This window comes from Falco rusticolus, chromosome 7 (genome assembly GCF_015220075.1).
Source record: "Falco rusticolus isolate bFalRus1 chromosome 7, bFalRus1.pri, whole genome shotgun sequence".
Lineage (NCBI taxonomy): Eukaryota > Metazoa > Chordata > Aves > Falconiformes > Falconidae > Falco > Falco rusticolus.
In genome coordinates this window covers 4,643,913-4,666,409 of record NC_051193.1, presented here as the reverse complement: position 1 = coordinate 4,666,409, position 22,497 = coordinate 4,643,913, and the positions used below count along the sequence as shown (strand labels likewise).

General features: G+C 53.6%; 2 protein-coding genes across 4 annotated transcripts; both read right to left on the bottom strand.

Moving 5' to 3' along the window:
- Positions 1 to 1,383: 1,383 nt before the first annotated feature.
- Positions 1,384 to 8,271, bottom strand: CALML4 (calmodulin like 4). 3 transcript variants are annotated; one of them, XM_037395922.1, is made up of 6 exons: positions 7,992 to 8,271; positions 7,861 to 7,891; positions 7,502 to 7,712; positions 6,130 to 6,270; positions 5,244 to 5,432; positions 1,384 to 1,703 (listed from the first exon to the last, which is right to left on the bottom strand). In XM_037395922.1, the coding sequence occupies exons 4-6, from the start codon at positions 6,203 to 6,205 to the stop codon at positions 1,606 to 1,608; spliced, it is 363 nt and encodes a 120-aa protein (XP_037251819.1). In that variant the 5' UTR covers positions 6,206 to 6,270; positions 7,502 to 7,712; positions 7,861 to 7,891; positions 7,992 to 8,271; the 3' UTR covers positions 1,384 to 1,605. The 3 variants fall into 3 exon arrangements, with proteins under 3 accessions (XP_037251819.1, XP_037251818.1, XP_037251820.1); XM_037395921.1 differs by lacking the exon at positions 7,502 to 7,712 and having other exon boundaries at positions 7,992 to 8,269; XM_037395923.1 differs by lacking the exons at positions 7,502 to 7,712; positions 7,861 to 7,891.
- Positions 8,272 to 10,198: 1,927 nt separating this feature from the next.
- CLN6 (CLN6 transmembrane ER protein) lies at positions 10,199 to 18,153 on the bottom strand. Its single transcript, XM_037394305.1, has 7 exons — positions 18,014 to 18,153; positions 16,885 to 16,999; positions 16,034 to 16,132; positions 13,568 to 13,756; positions 13,406 to 13,461; positions 11,817 to 11,939; positions 10,199 to 10,575 (listed from the first exon to the last, which is right to left on the bottom strand). The coding sequence occupies exons 1-7, from the start codon at positions 18,094 to 18,096 to the stop codon at positions 10,287 to 10,289; spliced, it is 954 nt and encodes a 317-aa protein (XP_037250202.1). The 5' UTR covers positions 18,097 to 18,153; the 3' UTR covers positions 10,199 to 10,286.
- Between the last annotated feature and the right edge of the window lie 4,344 nt (positions 18,154 to 22,497).

The window sequence follows — 22,497 nt, the reverse complement described above, 5'->3', positions numbered from 1 at the left end:
ATGTAATATTCCATGAGAATAATCCTTGCCTTACCCTTACAGAGGGTATCTGTACTGAGTTGGAAGGGTTTAGATTTGCTCATACTTGGGGGTTGTTTTTTTTTTTTTTACAGTATCTAACGAAGTTTGTGGTAGTTGCAGTCCAGGTTGATTGTGTGTTGCAGCTGCGTGATGGTGTGGGCAGGGTTGAGGCTGTGCTGGGTGCCTCAGCAGGGGATAAATGCGTTGTATCTGCTATGGCTGTTGTGATTTAATTGCTGATTATTTCACAGATAGAGCAAAGAGCGAGTTGGTTGCTTCAGCAATAAATATTCAGAATTGAAAAAAGGAAGGAGGGGAAGGGGACTCCCGTGGGTGGAAGCCACAGCAGACCCACGGGAACATGTGCTCTTCCAGCGCATTTTGCAGGTTGCTGCTTCTGCTGCAGCTGTGCGGAGATGATCTCTCTGCAAATTTCCAACTGATTGCAGAGAGTCTGCTGTATGTTGTTCTAAATTTGTACACCAGACTGTAGTCTTTAACTAAGGCTGCCAAGAAACAGGTGGAATAAGGTCAGTAATAGCTGCTGTGGGTCAAAAGTGGGTTTAATCGGTCTGAAGAGAGATGGGAGGTGTTTTTCCTGTTGTAGAGAAGCTGAATTTTCATGGCCTCCGTTTTTCCCTGCCAGGCTGTCTCTAGGAGTATGTTCTCGGCAGCTAGCCCAGTTGTGACAGATACATTTACCAAGCACGGCGTTTTCAGTGTGTTGCCTCAAAATGCAGGGGCAGCTTAACTGCAGAGAGACTTGACGTGGCAAGATAACCGCACCTTAATAAATAATGGGACAGAAGTCCAACGATACAGAGATCTTGTATGGATTGATCTTGTATGTCGGGGGAGTGGAAGATGAGGGGGAATGAGACGGCGATCAGGGATCGTTCTTGTGCTGGGAGACTGGGAGTTGTCCTCTGCAGCTGGTGGGCATCACTAACTGGGGGAGCTGGAGAACTGCTGGCTGCTTGTCTGCTGTCACTGGGGATAGTCAACAGGGACGCGGCCACCCCACAAGCGGGGCTGTTAACTTGACAGCTTCGTGACAGGGGAACATCTGCTTGGGATCATACCCATGGATCTGAGGAATACCAGGGAGCTGTGCATCGTTATGCTAAATTTACCACTGTCGGGACATAACGAGCTTCCCAGGGAATCTGTTTCTGCACAAAGGACTGTGTCTGGGCTGGGTGTGTGGAAGCAGCAAATAGTTATGGTTGGTGCTGACTTCTTGGAACACGGTCACCATTAAAACCTTAACTACAAGTTATCATTTATGCTGTAATCTGTGGATTTAAATGCGTTTTTAAAATAAGAATTATTTTTGTTAAGCATGACACATGTTACACAACAGAATGTTACGTTCAGTTTATTTAAATAACAGCTCACATTTTGTGACAGCATTTCTCCAGAAATGGGGTGGAAACCTGTGTAAGTATAAGCACTGTCATGAAGGCAAAATACGTATTTTTTTTTAAAGGCAAATGATGGTTCCTGAGTCCCAATAGTAATTAGGAAAAATTGAAGTCAAAAAAGTTCCAGGTCCTGCTCTTAACAAATCTCTTGTTTTGAATTTTAGTAGTCGACTGTAGGAAGACACATGATGTGGACAAATTCTTCATATTTTATTGTTCCATTTGGTCCAACTTTAGCTTCTTTGAGCAGGTCATCAACTGAAAGAACGAGTAAAAGAAAAATATAAGTTTGAGTGGCATATATTAGGGATGTTGTGATCTTCAAAAGAGAGCAACGTAGGATTTGGGGGTTTAAATCATTTTTGTTAGAAGTAATAAGTTCTGGGATCAGTTGGAGGCGCCATCCAGATTGTGGTTTTAAATGAGCATCAGTTTAAATTTTGATTTTTATTTCCATGTCTTTACTTTCTGGAGCAGAGATGGCCATCTCTTTGAGTTCCCACATGGAAAAGATTCACAAATTTAGTCCAAATCAGCTTTTAATTGCTCCTGGTAGGAGTGGCTTATTTGGCTTGAATAGCAAACCCGCCCCTATTCAATTTAGACAAAACAAAATGCTCATGCAGATTATCTGCCCAACTTTAAGTAGATTTGTGTGAGGCTTGTTAATATCAGCAGGCCTTTAGTGCTTGAAAGAGAAGAATACCTTCTCAGCTGGGGCTCTGAGGCTTTTGCTGAAAATACTTGTAAAGAAGTGGTAACCGTGCAGTTGGCACCTGATGCTTTTCATTCCAGCTTTGGGAATGCCTTGGCAGTGACAGCCGTTATCTAACTTAAAATGCTGCCTTTTGTACGGGCTAAACCATTACAAGGTATTTTTCCTGTCAAATAGTGTCAGTAAAATAGAAGCACGTAAGAAATGAGACACAGAAAAGTGATGTTGCCGAATGAAACTACTACTGGGAATTCGATGGCGTCTTCCTTCGGGTGGCGGGGAGGAGGCGAATTCCCTTGCTTCTTCACATGACCCATGACATGCGGTGGGTGGGTGCAAAAACAAGCAGCAGAGAATTCCAGCAGCTTTTATTTGATAATGTTTTGGGCAGCGGTTTCCTTCGATAAGGTATCTAATACAGTCCAGAAGAGGCTTTGGCTTGCGTGCTTGCTGCAGCGCGTGAGCAGGAGCGCGGCCAGATGCTGCGCAGAGGGATGGGGCAGGCGGTTTGCTGGGGAGGAAGCTGTTGGGTTGTGGACCGGCATTTATCGTTGGATATTTCATTAGTGGGACACCTGCTAGGTGTTTAGAGCCCATTGAAACAGAGAGATCGTTAATGGTGACGTGCTGATTACCAGCCCTCCGTAATGTCGTGCCTGTGCGGGCTGGAGGCACCTAGCCAGGGCAGCGCTGCGGTGCTCTCCCCTTCTGGAATAGGTGCGGGCAGGTCGGCGGAGGCTGGCCTGCATTTTTACTTGAGCTACATGGCTGGGGTTACCAGGCTGAACAAGCTGTGCTTGTTTAAATAAGACTCGGAGTATCGTACTGGAGCACAGAATAATAGCTTTGCAGTCACCAGTTGTGAAATCCAGGGGAGGAGGGTCATGGGCTGGGAGGGGAGGCTTAAAGGGAAAAAAGCTGGTTTTCTGTGAATAGTTGTGGAAGGTGTCTGTGAGCAGCATAACCCGTTTCCTCGCTCTGCTGTTGGCGTGGGTGCTGGGTGAGATGCTGTTTCCCCCTCTGTTTGCATAGAGGGGTGGGCGCAGCCCCCGTGGATGCGGCTGCTGGGAGGGTTTGGTGTCAGCCTGGGGTAAATGGGGCTGTTGTGAGAGCTGCTGTTACCGTAAGGTAGGTAACAACTTTTTTCCAAGAGATCTAATCCTCCTTTCAAAAAGAAAACCCTGGTGGTAATCAAATGCTTCTAAGGACGTAAATTCAAAAAAATAATTAATTCTTTCCAGAACATTTAAAAATAACGCAGAAGAAAAAGGTGTTGGTTCTCATTTGGTAAAAGTACGTTAAATTAAAATGAAGTGAAGGCTTTTCTGGAGCTGCTGTGAATGAAGGTATGTGCCAGTAGTTAGTGAGCAATTGCAGATGCTAATGAAATTGAGTCTGTTCCAGTATCAAATATTTATAGCAGCTTAGCAGGCTGGAGTTCAGTGTGTCAAGATAAAGGGGGAATTTCTTGTTGAGAAGAAGCATCGCTTCCTATGTTAGGATCTATAGTGCCTCGCTGCAAGTTGTGAGTAATGCAGAGCCTATATGCCAAAGTAACGGGAAATCCCTCTGCACCTCCCCTATCTTTTTTTAATATAATAACGGTTCTTGCTAGGATGCCTTTAATTAGAGGTAATGTCTCCGTGTCTTCACTGTTTGTTCAGCTCTCTTAATAGCTCTGAAAGCATTTTCAGATGTAAATAGCTGCACGAACTATTATTGCAGTTAAACAATTGAAAACAGTTGGAAGACATGCCTCCTTGGTGTGTCACTGGGGAAGCTGGTGACTACCACTGGACTGACCGACTTTGCTCTGATTAAATCGGAATTGTACTTTGAGCATTAGAAAGGACAGTGCTTACACCCCCAAGGAGCCTGTACAAACACCGTAACCCTGGTAAAACTCATTCCTTGCCTCTATCGGAGTCACGATGGGTTTTTCTGATGCTGTTTGCGGCAGAGGCTGAACAATTTGAAAGCTCCAGAGCCTGCCCCCTGCAGCGGGGTTGGAGGCGCAGGAGCTCTGCAAGAGCTGGAGAAGCCAAAGGTGATGTGGTTTGGAGCAAGGAGGGTCCAGGACACCCTGTCCCAGGGGTGAGGGGCAGAGGGATGTGCAGGGTGCTACCCTGCCTTCCCACAGGCCTGGCCCCCCTCCTGCAGCCTGTGAAAGCTAGCGAAGCAGGGCATGCACTTAGAAAGTTCATACACGTACATAAAATGCCTGGGGCAAAATCAGCTCTCTAAAAGGTCTACATCATTTTCACCTTCCTAGAAATTCCCCCCTATTGTGTGCCTTGGAGGCAATTTTCTGATAAATGGAGCAGCCTTTTTTTTTTTTTTTTTTTTTTTTTTTTTTTTTTTTTAAGATTTTTAAATATAAAGTCCTCCTCTCTCTTCCAAATTGCCCTGGCTTCAGAGCTCACCACAGCAGCCCTCTTGGGAGCCTGCCAGCGCACTGTGTGCTCCTCAGAGCATCCCTGCAGCAGGGGGGACGGATGCTGGCTTTATAAACACAGCAAAGCATCTCGGGGTGAAAAAACATCTTTCAGGGAACAACTCGAGAAAGGGAAAAGGTCTCTTGGCTAGCAGGCAGCTGGCTTACCTCTTCGGCAAGGCACAGGATCTCTGCTGAGCCATCGTGGTGTGGGTAAAGGGAGACGACAACGAGGAGACTTCACCAGCACATGAGTGTAATTAGTTGCCGCGAGCTGACATGGCTAACGGCTCTGCTGGGCTCTGGGAGCGCCCCCCGCTCGCTCGCCCTGTCGGGGCTCCACTGGGAGCTCTGCTTTATGTGGGCAAAGTGGTTTCGATGAAGGCACAAGCTCATCGTATGGCCGCGGCAGGGAAGAGGCTGGTGCCAGCGGGGTGGACCTGGGGGCACGACAAGGCGCGATGCCCTGGTGCACTGCGTGTCTGGGGCGTGATGGGGGGACATCATGCACCCCCCCAGTCTCCTGCTGGCACAGGTCCTTCTGGCTTCCCAGCTGGAAGCACCTGATCCCGGATTTGACTACAGAGGAAAACCAGGGAGGAATGAAGAAGATGGGGACCATTCGATACAGCTTTGAATTGCAAAATACCTTCTTCCTCGGAAAGCTTCTCTCCTAGTCTTGTAAGTTTGGCTCTCAGCTCTGAGACGGTAATAACGCCTGTCTTCTGCCTGTCTATCATGGACAAGGCCGTGAGGATTTCCTTCTCGGGTTCCTCTTGCTTCATTTGCCTGTACATGATATTCAGGAAAGTGGAGAAATCCAACTCTGCATTCCTGTCTGGAAAAATAAGAGCAGGTTCTTCAGGAATGGTTCAGTTTTGTAGTCTGGGTCCAGACCTAAGCATCCCCCTCCTTTTCCCCCCAGTTCCCCTTCCTGGGGCACCTTTTCCCTTTTGCCTGGCTCTGGTTGAGGAGCGGGTGGATGACTGCTGGGGGCATTCTTCTGGCCTGAAAACCCATTTGTAGCTTTGCTGGACTTGTGCTCTGAAACCTTTGTATCCAGAATTTTTAATCCAGCCCACTTTATTTCATGATTCTTCTTTGGTCTTTGTGCTGTGCTTTGAATTCATTTGTACATATCTGCAGATGAATATCTTGCTGTGCTTTTCTACTGATGCTGGTTGGACTGGACAGTTTCCCAGCCTCAAAATCCATAAGCAATATGTATGCTTCCCGCTGCTTTTGAAGCTTTTTTTTGTTTGTTTGGTTTTTTTGTTTGTTTTTTTTTAATGGCACTCCTAATCTGTGTGCTGGATTGACTTTGTTCCCCATCCAGCCCATCAGACTAGGTTTTGGTGACTGCTCTTGGTTATGCTGCATTGCCTGGGCAGTTTTACCTGAGTGTGACATAGCTGCTGGGCTCCAGGCAGCCTCCTGGTCTTTCCATGTAGCCTCCTGACCACAGAGAAATTGAATTTCTGCAACTGTAATCCAGTGTGTTTTATTCATGTGCTATACCGCTGTGCTTTGCTTACCGATCTTGTGCAAGTGCAGGTGTCTCTGCACCTCTCCTGGCGTCGGGCTGGCTCCCAGGCACCGCATCACTGCCATCAGGTCAGAGGCTTTTATCTTGCCTTTTTGTTTCTTGTCGTACAGGGAAAAACATTCCTTGAACTCTAATTAAAAACCAAAACTCTGTTATGCCATGTAAGATTACATTGATCTACCAGTGACGTTTCTTCTCCCGTTGCCCGGCCAGGCGGCGTTGGTAGCGTTCCAGCGGGGATATTGTTTGGTTCAGAGTGTCTCGTTTCAAGGAAGATGATGGACAGTGGGGGAGGACCCTGGGTAAAGTGCCAAGGGCAATTAAAACCCAGGCTTGTGAATAGCTGAGCTAATTGGGGTCCTTCAGCCTAATGAAGCAAGTCTGAAAGTGGGACCAGGCTTCCAAATAAGTAGCCTACGGTTAAAAGGTACTTGTCACTGCCTTCATGGGGGGTGGGAGAGGATGCTAAAGGGAGCGGTGGAGAATGCTGGTTTGGTCCGCGCCATGGTCTGTGCAGGGTCTGCCCCTTGCCCCTGTCCTGGTTTGCCACTGGCTGGATTTTAATAAAAGACAAAAGAACCGATACCGTCGCATTTGACAGCCTGAGCGCTGCCAGCGGTGCGAGCCGAGTGGAGGAGAGCCACCGCCTGCCCTGCCGCCATCCCAGCGCAGCATCTCCCCTCCCTCGCTTCTCCCCGCGGGCCTCGCCTGCCTCTCGCCCTCTCCCCTTCCCCCTCCAACGCTGGCTTCTCAGCTTTCAAATAAATAAGGGTTGCCGCTGACCTAGATAAGGCTGCTAAATCATATCCTCCCTTCCCATCCCGCTCCCAGCGCAGTGGCAGGCTCCGCTCCTCATCATGCTCAGCGCTAATGGGCAAGTTGTGCTGCACGGGGACGGTCCTGTCTGTAGAGCAGCCAGGGAAAGAAAAATCAGCCTGTTCTGGTGCAATCACCCTCCACCTCCCTCCTCAGCCTCTCTGTCCCTAGACCTTATTGCAGGCATGAGCGTGGGATGCTGTGGGTGCTGTGGTGGGTGCCATGCATGTTCTGTGGCCTCCCCCTGCCCCAGCCGCCTCCCCCCCCCCCCCCCCGCCCCGCCCAGCAGCAATCTGGCAGAGCTGCTGAGCCCAAGGGTGCTGCAGATTAACAGATTTGCAATAATAGTCCTATTTCAGCTTTCTTCTGCCATTCGAGTGGCAAACCCCTCCTTGTTGCAGTCCAAGGCAGGGGTCCGCGTGCCCAGGGAGAGCCCCGGTGCCTCGCGGTGAGAATTCATGCGTCCTGTGCCCTCTCCTTCCTCCTCATCCTCCTTCACCTTCACTCCCACCATATGTGAAACCCCCAGTACTGCAAACGGTCACCTGAACCTTCTCCTGCCCCTGCTAGCTTGGCCAGGGCTGATGCGTTGGTGGGGCTGGGAGTTGCTGGTTCACCTCTGCTGGTCTTGGTGCCATCCAGCGTGTGGGTCTGCGGGGGGGGGGGGGGGTTTCAGCTCCCTGCCTGCGCCCAGCGCCGTCTTAACAAAATCAGGGAGATTTCTCTGGTTTCAGAGCAAGCAGATGCCTTCGAAAGCTGAGAGGAGGGCAAGTGAGAGAGCACAAGCCCAGACTGAGACACTTTTGGGGCGAGATACCATTTATATAGATATAAAAATATAAATTCATTAAGCTGATCTTGCTAATAAAACCCCCCAACAAAACCGGAACAAAACTGTACGTACCATGAATTTGATCCTGGGACAGAAATTTTGCCTGTAGCACGGAGGGGGGGAAGGAAAAGGAGAGAAGAAAACCACAACTTTACAATCTGCATGGGGGGAGCAGTTTCTATCCACCGAAACGCTTCACTCACCATTATTTTGAGGGCCCTCCTTGTGTTTTACGCTGCCTGTCGGGATCGGCGGCGTCTGGTGCTACTTTTCTATTTGATTAAGGGCTAAAGTCCGCCAGCCGGGGTGGAGTGTGGCCAGGCTGTAATAAATACCCCGCTGCTATGGCTACGAGACCTGATCCCCGCCGGGGCTGGATCCTGCGCACAGACCCTGGGAGAAGGGCTCTCCCCAGCCTGCCCCCAGCCTCGGGATGCTGGATGGGACCCTGGGCAGCGATGCTGTCAGGAGGAGTGGGGCAAAAGCTTCCCTTGGTCGGGGGCTGTTTGGGGTCGGGCTGGGTGGAGATGAGCTGGTTGAACGTAAAAGGTTTGATAATCTCAAATAGCTGCACACCTTGCACTAAGCTTAGCTGCTGGGAGACAAATCCAGCCTTGTTGATATCTGCTGAGGCCTCTGGGGAAGGGTACGGGGGCGGGGGGATTTACAGCTTTGCAGCTGCCTGCTGGAAGGGTTTTGCTGGTGGGCAGGAGGAGGCGGCGGGCTGAGCTGGGCACTGGGCATTGCTGGGCATTGCTGGCAATGTCACTGTGCCCTGCCCAGTGGGTTTGCAGGGCCAGGGGGGTTTAGACGTGCCCCTGCACACACGGCAGAGCTGGGACACTGCAGCTGGACTGAGAGAAGGTATTTTTGAGATGGTTTCAAAAGCTGCCTATTGTCTGAGTTTTTATTTATTAGCATTTCTTTAGCTCACCTACTCGGGAGCAGATGGCCTCCAGCGCTGCCAAGTCTCATTGTAGCCCTCGGAAGGGGGACGCCGAGGAGATGATGGTGAGCAGTGGGGAGATGAGCTGGGGAGCTTCTGGGGTTTGAACCTGGGTGCATGAGGGAGGCTGAGCCCCCAGCTGCTGTGGACTAGCCCGAAGAGCCATGTTTGCTCACGTCTTCTGGTCCCTTCCAGCGCTATGCCACTGCCACTCAGTTGGCATTCAAACCATTTGAAAAGCAAGCATTAACACATGAATCTGTGATTTCGTCCCACCCTGTTCCCTACAAAAAGAAGCAAGCCAGCCAGCTGGGTGCACCTGTGTGTGGGGTGGGCGATGCTCTGCCTCTCTGGATCCGCCAGTGCTTGAAATACCCCCAAAAGATGCCCAGCAGCTGCGCAGCAGGGCCAGCACCTCTGCGGGGGGATGCAGTGCCTGATGCCAGGCTGTGGGGGAGATCCAGACCCAAGAACAAAATACCTGGTGCCTGTAATGACCAATATGGCATGGACTGGCGTCTTCCCAGGGTGGACCCTGCTCTGTACAGTGATGTATTCAGGGTCCTTAAACCTCATGGGATTAATATTCTCCCTTCAAAGAGCAGAGCTGCTTCAGGAAGCAACGTGAATCACTCGGATTTTACCACGTTTTTATTCAATGTGTTTCACTAATAGCTTTTTTCTTCTACTGCTTGGATTCTGTCAGACAGGGCACTGGTACAGAAATGTTTATAGACATAAACCATCGCAGGGATGCAGCTGGAGCTGCAGGGGCTCAGCTCCGTCACCCAAGGCTGGAGACCTGGTGAGTGGGAGCAGAAGCTGCCAGCAGCGCAGACCCCCCGCGAGCAGGGCTGGCACTGGAACTCGCCCCCTGCCCGATGCTCTTTTTGGGCTGTGTTGGTGGGGAATTGGCCCTTCTGCCTCTGCTGCCAGCCCATCCCCTCCTACACCGTGCCAGTGGGGGCTTCACCCGGGGGGGGCTCGCTGGGGAAGTGTGGCCAACGGAGCTGCCGCACAGATCCAAGATGGGGCAGCTCAGCCCCTTCCCAGCACGTTTACTCAGCTGGGAGCAGCGTGGGAGGAGGGGATACATCTGTGCCAAGGCACCGGGAGGGTGAGAGCGCTCTGACTTCCCGGGAAACTGCTCCTGCTAAAGGCCAGGATGCTCTCCCGGCCAGGATGCTCTCCGGGCTGGCGATGGGGGGTGTGGGCTCACCAGCAGAGTGGAGCACTCTGTGCTCCTGCTCTGATACAGGAGGGATTTGGTGCTGTCCTGTAAGCACCTAAAAAAGTGCAGCGTGGAACTGTGCTGTGCCATCGTGAGGGCTGGCCGGGGCAAAGCCAGGGGAGACACCCCTGCCACGACCCTGGCTTTAAAGCGCTACGTTGCAAAGACTATTCTTCCCTTTTGCTCAAACGTTCCCCCCCCCCAGCTAGATCTAGTACAACACGTCTTGCAGCCAGTGTTGGTCAGGAATTTATTTGAAATACATCTACATTAGAAAAACTAGATATTTTTTTTCTTCAAATCACTCTAAAATATCAAAACTTATAAACTTTCCTTTGCTGCATGTAGGTTGTTCATGTGCAGTGTGTAAAATGCCCACGGCTCGGGGATGTAGATCACACCAGGGTACTTCTTCCTGAGAATTTTGTCATTCCACAGCCAAACCACCCAAAGAGCAATGAGGACCAGTGTTATGATGAAGGAGTAGAAGAGAAAAAGCCCATTGCTGTCCAGGACAAGTCCTTTGCGTTTCTGGTGCATCACTAAAGCCATCATGGCAAAGAAAGTGAAAATGTAGAGGATGAAGATCTGACCCTCCGTCACGAGGTACCTACAAAGCAAAACCACCCGTCAGTGCCCCCTGGGAGAAAGCACTGAGCCACAGCAGCCCCCAGCACCTCCAGCTTCACCTGGGGTCGGTGTCTCCCCCTTCTCCCTGCTCTGCATCCAGACAAACGAAGCTGTGCTGCTTTCTACTGCCAGCTTTTAAGCTGTGATTTGTTTTCACATTTTTTACCAGCAATTTAACAACTGAGCTACGGGCTTCTTGAAGAGAACAGGTAAAGAAATGCGTGCCTAGTATGGGATTTGAAAGATGCTGGGCTCAGTTTGTGGGTGGGATGCTGAACGACAGAACCAAAGCCAGACTCTGGCTCTGACCCACGGATGTTGTGCTCATTTAGTCTGAAAATCCACTGCTGCCCTTGTGCTGCATCTGGCAGTGGCCGGTCCTGAATGGGTGCTGGCAGGGGGAAGGAGGAATTGCACTCCCTGGTTCCTAATTGCTAGCACGTGAACTGCGAACTGCAGAGATTCACGCTGATCTATTTAAAGGAAGTGCAATGGGATAACTGGGAACTGACCAAATCATCTTGATGATTTTGACTATCAAAAATTAATTTACTGTATAAAAACAATCTCAGCAGGGGGCAAAGCCATGGGCAAGAGAGAACACCATCTCTGAAGATGAATGAGAAGTTGTTTGGCTGCCATCAGGGAAACCGTTCGGGAAGATGAGGCTAATGAAAATGGGAAATAAATAAGACCTCTCTCAAAAGGCTATTTGGACCCGCAGGGCGAGCTGAGCGTCTGAGCATCATGCAGGCGGCCTGGGCTCTGTGTAAAGTGCCTGGACAACTGGCAAGAGCATCGCCGTTGCCACCACCAAGCCGAGACCAGGCCGATGCACCGCAGGCACCAGGTGACCACTCCAAAATCAGCCAGGAACTGCCCAACAACACAGCGAACGGCAGCCTTTGAAGGGGGTAGACAGCAAGCACCGCGGAGGCTGGAAGCTGGAGCTCCAGCAATAACATGACCCGCTGTGGTTGAAGAAACACCCCAGGCAGGGGCAGGAGTGCTGATGGGTGACCCTGAAATTGTCCCAGCTTGCAAAGGCTAGAGCGGCTGCAAATTTTAACACGATTTGATTTGACCTTCCAGACTTGCAGAGCAGATGCTGCAGCAAGTTCTGCCCTGGGGAATGGAGAAGCCCTGCCTGCATGCTGCAGGGCTGCCTGCGGCACTCCCTCGTCATCCCTTGCCCATCCAGAGCGGGCAGGAGCCACTCACCAGTAATAAAGGCTGCTGGGCCCCATCAGAAGCAAGGCAGCCACTGGCATCCTGCTCTCCTCTTCAACAGGGGTGAAGCAGCCGGTGAAATATATAAACAGTATCAGGAAAAAAGGGATATACCTGCAAAGCGAAACAACTCCAGTCAGTGGGGTGACCCTGGAAAGTGTTTAACCTCCCCACCCCCCACATCCAAACCACGCACGCAGGCAACTTCTGTGCTTAAACCTGTAAATCAATTTGGTGAAGGAGCAGCAGCAGAGGCCGCCCAGCCTGCTGCGGCCACGTGTGCTCAGGCAGGTGAAGCAGCAGGTCACTGGGGTGCAGGGTGCCGCTCCACGGGGTCCCGCAGTGCCAGTCAGGGCCGTCACCTCTCTCCCAGCATCACAGCTCTTGCTACGAGGTTACCACTGCATCCATACGACCGACAAAGGGCTGGCGGTGCCTGGTGCAGGGCTATTGTATGTCCTGCTGCACCAAGTGCTCCCGCAGATAATGAGACTTCTGGGGCTCTCGCAGGAAAAGCTCAAGTTTGCTGATTAGGTCAAACGCTGGGGCTCAAGTGCTCTGTTGAACAATTGCATTTGTTACATGCCTGGGCTGTCAGAGGCCGTGTCAGAGCGCTGTGTTGTGTTAAAAGCTGAACTGCAGGAAAGCAGGGTGTGGACCAGGGTTTCAACAACCTAACAGAGCCCTTTTTTTAGTTAAAAGAATGAGATTTGCTTGCTTCACAGCGCTCCAGGACCATCAAATAAACCAGGAAAGCCTGATGGGGAAGAGATTCCCCTCCACTTGGAGCAATTTCAGGATTATCTGGCAGCAGCTAAAGGGCCAGACAGTCCTTTCTGGGGTCTTTGGTGCAGGCAGAGCAGCGGGACCAGCTCACGCTGGCAGGAGGGTGCTGCTGGGACCTGCCAGAGCCCACAGGCACCACCAGCATCACCTGCCCCTGGGTCAGCAAGCGCAGCCTCACTGATGAAGCACACTGTCTGGCTGCAACAAGTGTTTCTAGGGTTGGCTTCAGGTAACAGCGCTGAAATCAGACCCTAACTGAGCTCCCTAGGTTACCATGGGCAAACGGTCTCTGTTACTGGGAGGCACTGGTCTGGCCATGCACGCAGCCCTTCCCTCTCACTGGACGGTCACTAAACAGATGCAGGGTAAAGGAGATGAGCGAGCAAAGGGCTAGAGAGCCCGGGCACAGTTGGTTTGTTTTGGGGTTAACCTCCAGAAGAGCAAAAAGGTGGGTGGTGACAGCCAAGGAGCCTGTGGAGCCCTCAGACCTGCACGGTAACCTGTCTCTTCACCTGGCTGTCCCGTGGAAATGGTCGAGGGACGAGACCAGATGAGCCGTCAAACAACTGCCACATCCTAGAAACATCACTGAGACAGAGACAAAACCAGGGGGAACGGGCAGTTTTCCAAGGGAGGGATCTACTGTAATCACACTGGCTATGACGACGCCATCCCCAGCCAGCTCTTATCAGCTGCATTTTATTTTTTTTTTACATAGCAAACTATGATCAGATCAGACCTGCCCTTCCTTGTATTAGGTTCTGAGACCACTAGACAGACTGTAAATTGCTTACCACATCGAGTGACCTAAATACTCATCGTAGTAGTACAGCAGCTCAAAGGAATCAATCTGCAATGCAACGAAAAGAGATTTAAAAGGGCAGAGGGAACAGGATGCGATTAAATAAGAGCAAGCAATATTTTTTCAGTGCTTATATAAAACACAGCCTCTTTACCAGTGTCTCTGGCTTCAGGTTCTTGATGATGGGATTCTCTCTTACAGATAGATGGTGCTGGTAGCCACTGAAAATCAAGCGATGGTTTACGGAGTCCCCGACCAAGTGGATGCTGGCTCCCATGACAAACATGATGATGCTGACATAGACCATTGATCTCGGTAAGGTCTTGGGGGATCTCTCAATGAGCTAAAAACACAGAGATGTCTTGAGCAGTGAGGAGGTACGAGCAGAGACACGCAACAAATTCTGCCCCCGCTGACTTCAAGGTGCTTTGCAAAAAATCATAAAAAAAACAAGCAGGAGGCCTGCAGAAAGCTGCAGGTTGTGTGGCCGTATGGGCGCGAGCTGCTGCCTGCGATGGCCGGCACCCTGCCAGGGAAAACACAGTCGTTCCCCTGGGGACAGTGGTGTAACTGCACCGGACCGAGCTTCCCTGATTGCAGCTACTTTCCCTGAACACATCTCAGATGCGTTTCCACCAGCCTATGTGGCTTTCAGGTTTGAGCCCACACGTTATCCCTGGTTGCAAAATCAAACCCCATTTTTTTCCCCTCCTTAAACCTTTCTGCAAAGCAGCACCCTTAACCTGAGCCAAATCAGTGATGCAGTATGCAGCTTGGACCAAATCAGTGATGCAGTACTTTCTGAGAGAGTACTCAAAGCAATTTCAGCAGATGTGATCAAAAGCAATAAATAAGGAACAGAAAGGCAGCCGCTTCCTCGAGTTCCTTGGCCAGGCGGATCTGCAGGGCTGGCTGTGCCCTCCAGCGGCAGGGAGAGCCTCCAGCAGCGTCCAGCCCAGCCCAGGCGCTTCCCTCCCCGGGCTCAGAGACACTTACTTGCTCCTTCCTAATTCCCTGCTGGATGATTTTTCAAAGGACTTTTGTTGAACTGTTTGGTTTAGGTGGTTTTCCACCCCCACCCCTCCTCCTTTCTTCCTAACGGACTCGGACTCACCTCTCTGTATTTGCTTCTAAAGAGGATGCTGCATTTAAACCTGTACCTAGAAATACCTAATTGCCAGCAAAACCAGTTGAGGCAACCTTTTGAAGACCAGCTTTAGTGATGAGCTCTCCCTGTACCATCTCGTGGTCTGTGGAGGCAGGAACGTGAGGCTGGCGGGGAGCCCTGTGCTACTCAGAGCCTGGGGCGAGCCCCTTGCAAGCCTGCCTGGGGACGCGCAGCAGGAGCATCTCTCCAGAAAGGAGCTCCCCACTCAGCTTGCAAAGCGGGGAAGACCTCAAAAGACTTAAATCCCAGCTCAGGCTTTGGAGGGGATGCCAAGCCCGTCTCGGGAACCACAGGTCAGGGGGGATGCATCAGCCCAGCCCAAGGATCAGCTGGGGCCACCTTCACCTCCCATCTCCCTGCTGCCAAATCAGCTTTGCAGCCTTCCATAAACAGTGAAAAGCTCCTTATTTGTATTTAATTTTGAAGCTTAACTTTCCCTTCCTCTGTAACTGCTGTATGAATGTCAGAGGACTCAGAGAGGATGAGGACAGCAAAAGGTTCAGCAGAGCTCTTGTCTGATGGAAAAGGACAGTGGGACACGTCCTTCGAGGGGACACTGGGCAAAAGCAACGCACCCTGAAAAACAAATGTTTTTGTGTTCTGTGGACCAACCCTTCCTTCTGTGCTGCCAGGGGAGTCCAAGATAGCAAACTTTAAACTGAAGGAGAATCCAGCCTGCAGAAATCAGCTGTGCCAGACTGTGACGGGTCAGACTGAGGTTCGGAGCTTTCACATCCCCCAAAGGACTGGATCCTGAAAATTCCTTTTTGGCCACGCTGGCATTTAGAATCTCCCAGACTGACTCAGGAGGGAGAGGATCATTTACATCTTAGGACATAATTCAATTTCTAGCTAATGAAGGTTAAAATATATTTATAATTGCTTTCTCATATCTTCTGGCTGCTAAGTATTTAATATAAGAAGATTTCTAATGATATGACAGTCTTTAACCTCATAAATGGTTCACACGATCCAGTGGCTGGCAGTTGAAGCAAGATAAATTCAAGCTAAAGATACAATTCTAATGTCGAAGAGCAAGTGTAATTAAGCCCTGAACAATTCAGAAAATCTACTGTAGTTCCAGCTGTCTCATAAGGTCTTTTAAGTCATGGACGGATGTTGTCTTAAAAATACACTTTGGCTCAGCCAGGGAGAAGGGCTCTAACTCCTGAATCCGGAGTTCCAGGGACAAGCGATTTACTTTGCATATGCAGGAAATTGAGTTGTATTGAGATGGTCACTGCCTTGCTTTTTAAAAGGTGGCATCACAAACTTTCTGGAGTTGCAAACCTCCAACGTACAGCGTGGCCAGCTCACTTGCAGGAGTTTGTGAATAACCAACATTTGTTCAACAAGTTCCTAACAAACTCAGTCTTTACAAAACTGTATTGTTTGCCCTGTTTTCACAACCGGCAATATTAAAAAATCTAAGACCTGCACCTCGAGGTTTACCTTTAGCAGAAGAAACGGTGTGATAACATTGTAAGCCATGTGGAAATAATCGCCGGCGCTTGGTTTGTTTAGAGGAAACCACTCCAAAGGTAGGATTATCTGAGGATGGGGAGAAAGAAAGCACATCAGTGTATCCTCACCACCCAGTTTGCAATTACAGCCCCATCGCTGACAGAAAGACAGGGAGAGAAAAATCTTTGCTTTGCACGGCTGCTGCTTGCTAATTGTCAGCTTGACTTCACGTAGCTGTCGGTAACGAAGTTGGGCAGCTCTTCTTGCAGCAAGCGTCCCTAAAAGTGCAATCTGGAAGCGGGTGCTAAAGGCGCTGCGTATTTACATCTCAGCCGTTTGCTCCTGCAGTGCTGCCCAAAGCCGATGCCATGAAGTTGTGTGGCCAAGCGAGCGAGCAAGGCATTTGGAAGTACTGCAGCAGCGGTTCTCCATCAACCCTCTGCCACATGCAGATGCCAGCAATACACATATTTGAGGGTAATGGCCACTTCTGCCCTGCACTACGTGGAGAGCAGCAGTCCCAAGCTCCAGAGATAGAGGTGAGGTATGGGGAAGAGCAGCAGGAACCTCTCCAGGTAACTTTTGTTATGAAAACATAAAGTTGTGGGGTGGATGACATGAAAAAAAATTCCTAGATAGCTTCCCTAGAAGCAACTAGAGCAACACACGTGGTACCAGTTACACCAGTACATTGCAGCAGTCCTCAAGGACAGCTCCTCAAGGGTGTCGAAAACAGTTCATGGGGTCTGCAGGGGACCACCACGGCTCTGCCCCCCTGTCCTCCACCCAAAGTAAGGTGATGGCAAGCAAAGCAGCAGGCCTGCCTCTGCCACACTCACCATCGCGATGGGACGCCCGAAGTCCAGCACCCAGTTCTGCAGAGTGAAGTAGAACCACAGGTCAAAGTGAAACGGGGAGGTCTTGAAGGTGTCCTCGTTCTTGACCGCTCCATGTCTACAGATGACAGAAGTGACAGCGTCAGCCTTAGGTCATAGAACAGGCTTCCAAGGAGGCAGGGAGCAGACCCCAGGTCTGCATCCCCACCCGAAACCTGTGCTTCCCTGGCTGCCACCATGTCTCTGAGCTTTGGGATCGGTGGAATAACAACAAAGTTGAGAGGCCAAGGAGAGGGGGAGGTAGTACAGAAAGGCAAAATTTCGTTCATGAAATCTGCTACATCCCCATAAGAAGGCTCCTCCTGGCTGAGGAGCGAGCACAAAAGCAGGGTGAAAAGCTTAAGTGCTGAATTAAGTGCAACTATTTTTAACTTTTGCATGACAAAGCAAAATTCAACTCCCATAGCACTTCTGTGGAATGCTAAAACTGCGTTGATGCCCGGTGGTACTCAAGCACAGGGATGCTCTGGATGTGCCATCACCTTCATCTTCCACTCTCAAGATCCTCTGCCTCTGCAAAGCAAGGCCGGATCCAGCCAAGCTGAAGTCTTTCCATCAAATAACCCTCCAACACCATCGGACCGTCACCTCCCCCGGGGGAGAACAGGATCAACTCCTCTCCCGTGGTGCCGAGACCACCACGGTGTCAGCTGTGAGCTTGTGCTACCTGAGCCCACGGTCCAAACCCAATGGATGGAGGAAGAGGATGGTGGTACCCGGGACAAGCCGGGTGCCCTGGAGAGCAGCGGCTCCGGGAAGAGGCTGTCAGACGCTGGACCAGCTGGGGTAACCCAGGTAAGCCAGGACGAGGATGCCCGGGACAAGGCTGCAGCGGCTGGTGCCGTGGCCGAGCGGGGGGACCCTACACGGGGCCTGGGGACCCCGACCCTCCGGGACAGCCCGGACAACCGCAGCACCCGGGATGGTGGGGGCAGCACCCGGGATGGGGCTGGGGAAGCCCGGGGCAGGGCGAGCCGGGGGGCGGGATGGGCTGGGGACCCCCGGGGAACGGGGGGAGAGGGGGTTCCCGTTCCCGTGCCCCCCCGCCGCCGCCCCCGGCCCCGCCGCTCACCTGCCCGGGTAGAGCGGCCCGGCGGGCTGGGGGGAGCCCGGGGCCGCCACCGGGAAGGGCCGCCGCCGCGCCGTGCCCTGCATGTGCCCGCCCGGCCCGGCCCGGCCCGGCCCGGCCCGGCTCGGCTCGGCACCGCGCGGCTCCGCCAGGGCCCCGCCTCGGCGCCGGGGGACGAGCAGCGGCTGCGCGACCAGTGGCCTGGGGACCGCCCCGGGCGGGGCGGGGAGCGCGGGGCGGGGGCAGCCCGGCTCGGCACAGCCCATCCACCGCGGCACGGCTCGGCCCGGCACGGCACGGCCCGGCCCAGCTCGGTTCGGCCCTGCTCAGCCCGGCCTGGGCTCAGCCCAGCTCAACCAAGCCCGGCTTGGCCCAGTTCAGCCCTGGCTGGTTCGGCCCAGTTCAGCCCAGCCTAGCTCAACCCAGCCCACCCAGTTCAGCCCAGCCCAGTCCAGCCTGGCCCAGCCCAGCCCGGTCCAGTTCAGTCTGGCCCGGTTCAGCCCAGCCTGGCTCAGCCAAGCCCAGCCTCCCCTCCCCATGCCAAATCCAAGCGGCTCGTTTTGCCTCCCTGCCCCCCCCAGCAGGAGCCACCATCCTTGCTGTTTCACACGGGGAGGCAAAGGAGCAGGACCACATTTAACTCCAGGACGTATTTAACTCCAGGATGTATTTAACTTCCTAATTGCTCTGTAGCTGACGAGCCTTTGGCCCCCACGTGCAGCCAGCACCACATCCCCACCTGGCCAGGAACAGGGGTTCGGCGGCGGGCAGAGCGTGGCAGGGGGCAGGGAGCACCCATCCTGCGCTCGCTGTGCCCTTTGAAGCCCGAGGGTCTGTGGAAACGAAGCGTCGGGCGCAGCTCTGCCTCCCCGCCACGGGCAGACTGCTCCGTGCGGCTCCACGTGGCGGGTCACACCCCCGCTACCCTGCGACGAGACCACCTGCCTTCGGCGCCGCGTGGCCAAGCACGCAGGCATCGTCACTGCGGGAAGCCAGGAGGCACGGATGCCATGCCCTGTTCCCTCTCCCCCATGTTGCCCAGATAAACACCCTTGGGTCGGGATGACTCACGGGCAGTAGGAGTGTGAGGCAGGGAAGGATTTGCACCCACGGGTCTTAATTTGCACCCCTGGCAGCGGTAGTTTGGGGTCTAAATCGGGAGATGCACCTGCATGTGAAACAGGCGGCGCGCCCCACGGGGTGAAACATGCGTCGTGGCCAGGGGAAGCAGGTGTCCCATGGACTCATGAAACCCCTCGGCCTCTGCCCCTGCTCCTGGGGGGCTGCTGTGGGCACCAGGGGGGGCTCAGGGTTCGCAGGTGCTCAGGGACCCTCAGGATCAGCTACTGGGAGCTCTGCAGTAACTACACCACCACGTTTGTGTCTCTCCTTCCTCGGCTGTGCGCAGCCATGTCCTTGAGATGGTCACCGGGGATAATCATGTAGAGCTGTGCCACAGCTCTCCACCGGGGAAGCATGGTCCACGCCACGGTGAGCCAGACCCACCAAAGCTGCCGAGGCTCCGAGAAGCTGCAGAACGGAGACCTCGGTGGTGCTGCCAGGAGGGATGGTGGCAACGCTGGTAAGTCCCTCAAGGGACCCTCCCTGCGCTGTTCATGCTAATCCACGAGGGAACACGAGCGACACCCAGGCAGTGCTCATTGAAAAAAAAAATAAATCCTTGAAGAGTGGAGGAGATTGTTGAGGTAATGGAGACAGGTTCCACTTAAACTTACCATGAACCCTGCATGTCATGCTGTACCTTACACGCGTATGTGGCTGCTAAAAGCTGATCCTCCTTGACTGGACACTGCAGCGCTGACCGCAGCCTGATTCGCTTCCTCCTCGCCTCTCCCGAGCTCCTTTCGGCAACGCCGGCCACACAGCCAGGCCGCTGCTCCCATACATAATGCACGGCCCGGCCCGCACAGAAGTTTCCACAAAGAGCTGCAGCTCCAGTTGCATGATTTTAAATTAACTATTAATACGGCTGATACCGGATCCCCTTGAAAGCAGCGGCACACAACAGAGAGCGGCACAGGCTGTGTATCATCTTACTCACTGCAGCCTTTATTGGTCTCATGTAACTGGTCACAGCGTGGGGCACCTCCTGAAGGTCTCTGGGAGATGATCTGTGCTGCGGAAAGGAGAGGCGGCCAAGCAGGTGGGTGGCAATTAGCTCTTTGTTAAGCTGATATGCCGAGAGGCTGCTAATGGTGTCCCTGAAACTGAGGATGAAGCTCCTGCACGTGCTGTGACTGGGCATGGCAGGCTTGTTGGGGTGGAGTCATGGCTGAGGTGATGAAAGCTGCTGGTGCCTTCTTTAAAAAAAAAAACCAGCAAACTGAACCAAACAAAACCCAACCCAAGCCAACCCAACCTAACCCAACCCAATCCAACCCACCCAATCCAACCTAATCCAACCAACCCATCCTCGCTGAACCCAGCCCAACCCAATCCAACCAACCCCATCCAATTGACCCAGACCCACCCCAACCAAACCTAACCCAGCCCAATCGAACCCACCCAATCCAACTGACCCAAACCTGCCCCAATCCAAGCCAACTGAACCCAACCCAACCGAACCAACCAACCCATCCTTGCAGAATCCAACTGAATCCAACCAACCCATCCTCACTGAACCCAATCCAACCAACCCTCCTTGCTGAACACAGCCCAATGCAACCCAACCCAACCAACCCATCCTTGCTGAATCCAAGCAAATCCAACCAACCCATCCTTGCTGAACCCACCCCAATCCAACCAACCCTCCTTGCCGTACCCAGCCCACCCCAGTCCAACCCACCCATCCTTGCCGTACCCAGCCCACCCCAGTCCAACCCACCCATCCTTGCCGTACCCAGCCCACCCCAACCCAACCCACCCATCCTTGCCGTACCCAGCCCACCCCCCACCCCAACCCACCCATCCTTTGCCGTACCCAGCCCACCCCAACCCAACCCACCCATCCTTGCCGTACCCAGCCCACCCCAACCAACCCACCAGCCTTGCCGTACCCAGCCCACCCCAACCCAACCCACCCATCCTTGCCGTACCCAGCCCACCCCAACCCAACCCACCCATCCTTGCCGTACCCAGCCCACCCCAGTCCAACCCACCCAGCCTTGCCGTACCCAGCCCAGCCCAACCCAACCCACCCATCCTTGCCGTACCCAGCCCAGTCCAACCCACCCAGCCTTGCCGTACCCAGCCCAGCCCAACCCAATCCACCCAGCCTTGCCGTACCCAGCCCACCCCAACCCAACCCACCCATCCTTGCCGTACCCAGCCCACCCCAACCCAACCCACCCATCCTTGCCGTACCCAGCCCACCCCAGTCCAACCCAACCCACCCATCCTTGCCGTACCCAGCCCACCCCAACCCAACCCACCCATCCTTGCCGTACCCAGCCCACCCCAACCCAACCCACCCAACCTTGCCGTACCCAGCCCACCCCAGTCCAACCCACCCAGCCTTGCCGTACCCAGCCCACCCCAGTCCAACCCACCCATCCTTGCCGTACCCAGCCCACCCCAACCCAACCCACCCATCCTTGCCGTACCCAGCCCACCCCAACCCAACCCACCCATCCTTGCCGTACCCAGCCCACCCCAGTCCAACCAACCACCCATCCTTGCCGTACCCAGCCCACCCCAACCCAACCACCCATCCTTGCCGTACCCAGCCCACCCAGTCCACCCCAACCCACCCAACCTTGCCGTACCCAGCCCACCCCAACCCAACCCACCCATCCTTGCCGTACCCAGCCCACCCCAGTCCAACCCACCCAGCCTTGCCGTACCCAGCCCACCCCAGTCCAACCCACCCAGCCTTGCCGTACCCAGCCCACCCCAACCCACCCCACCCATCCTTGCCGTACCCAGCCCACCCCAACCCAACCCACCCATCCTTGCCGTACCCAGCCCACCCCAACCCAACCCACCCATCCTTGCCGTACCCAGCCCACCCCAACCCAACCCACCCATCCTTGCCGTACCCAGCCCACCCCAGTCCAACCCAACCCACCCATCCTTGCCGTACCCAGCCCACCCCAACCCAACCCACCCATCCTTGCCGTACCCAGCCCACCCCAGTCCACCCCAACCCACCCAACCTTGCCGTACCCAGCCCACCCCAACCCAACCCACCCATCCTTGCCGTACCCAGCCCACCCCAGTCCAACCCACCCAGCCTTGCCGTACCCAGCCCACCCCAACCCAACCCACCCATCCTTGCCGTACCCAGCCCACCCCAACCCAACCCACCCAACCTTGCCGTACCCAGCCCACCCCAACCCAACCCACCCATCCTTGCCGTACCCAGCCCACCCCAGTCCAACCCACCCAGCCTTGCCGTACCCAGCCCACCCCAGTCCAACCCACCCAGCCTTGCCGTTCCCAGCCCACCCCAACCCAACCCACCCATCCTTGCCGTACCCAGCCCACCCCAACCCAACCCACCCATCCTTGCCGTACCCAGCCCACCC

Bases quoted from the DNA above. Each gene is read 5' to 3' on its own strand.
- CLN6 (XM_037394305.1), bottom strand. From the start codon at position 18,096: ATGCAGGGCACGGCGCGGCGGCGGCCCTTCCCGGTGGCGGCCCCGGGC. The intron at 13,462-13,567 runs GTAAAGAGGCTG...GTTGCATTGCAG, and splicing joins ACCTGAAGCCAGAGACACTG to ATTGATTCCTTTGAGCTGCT. The intron at 11,940-13,405 runs GTAAGCAATTTA...TTCGCTTTGCAG, and splicing joins TATTTAGGTCACTCGATGTG to GTATATCCCTTTTTTCCTGA.
- CALML4 (XM_037395921.1), bottom strand. The intron at 6,271-7,860 runs GTACGTACAGTT...GTTTTTAATTAG, and splicing joins GTCCCAGGATCAAATTCATG to AGTTCAAGGAATGTTTTTCC. The intron at 5,433-6,129 runs GTAAGCAAAGCA...TTATTTTTCCAG, and splicing joins CCTGCACTTGCACAAGATCG to ACAGGAATGCAGAGTTGGAT.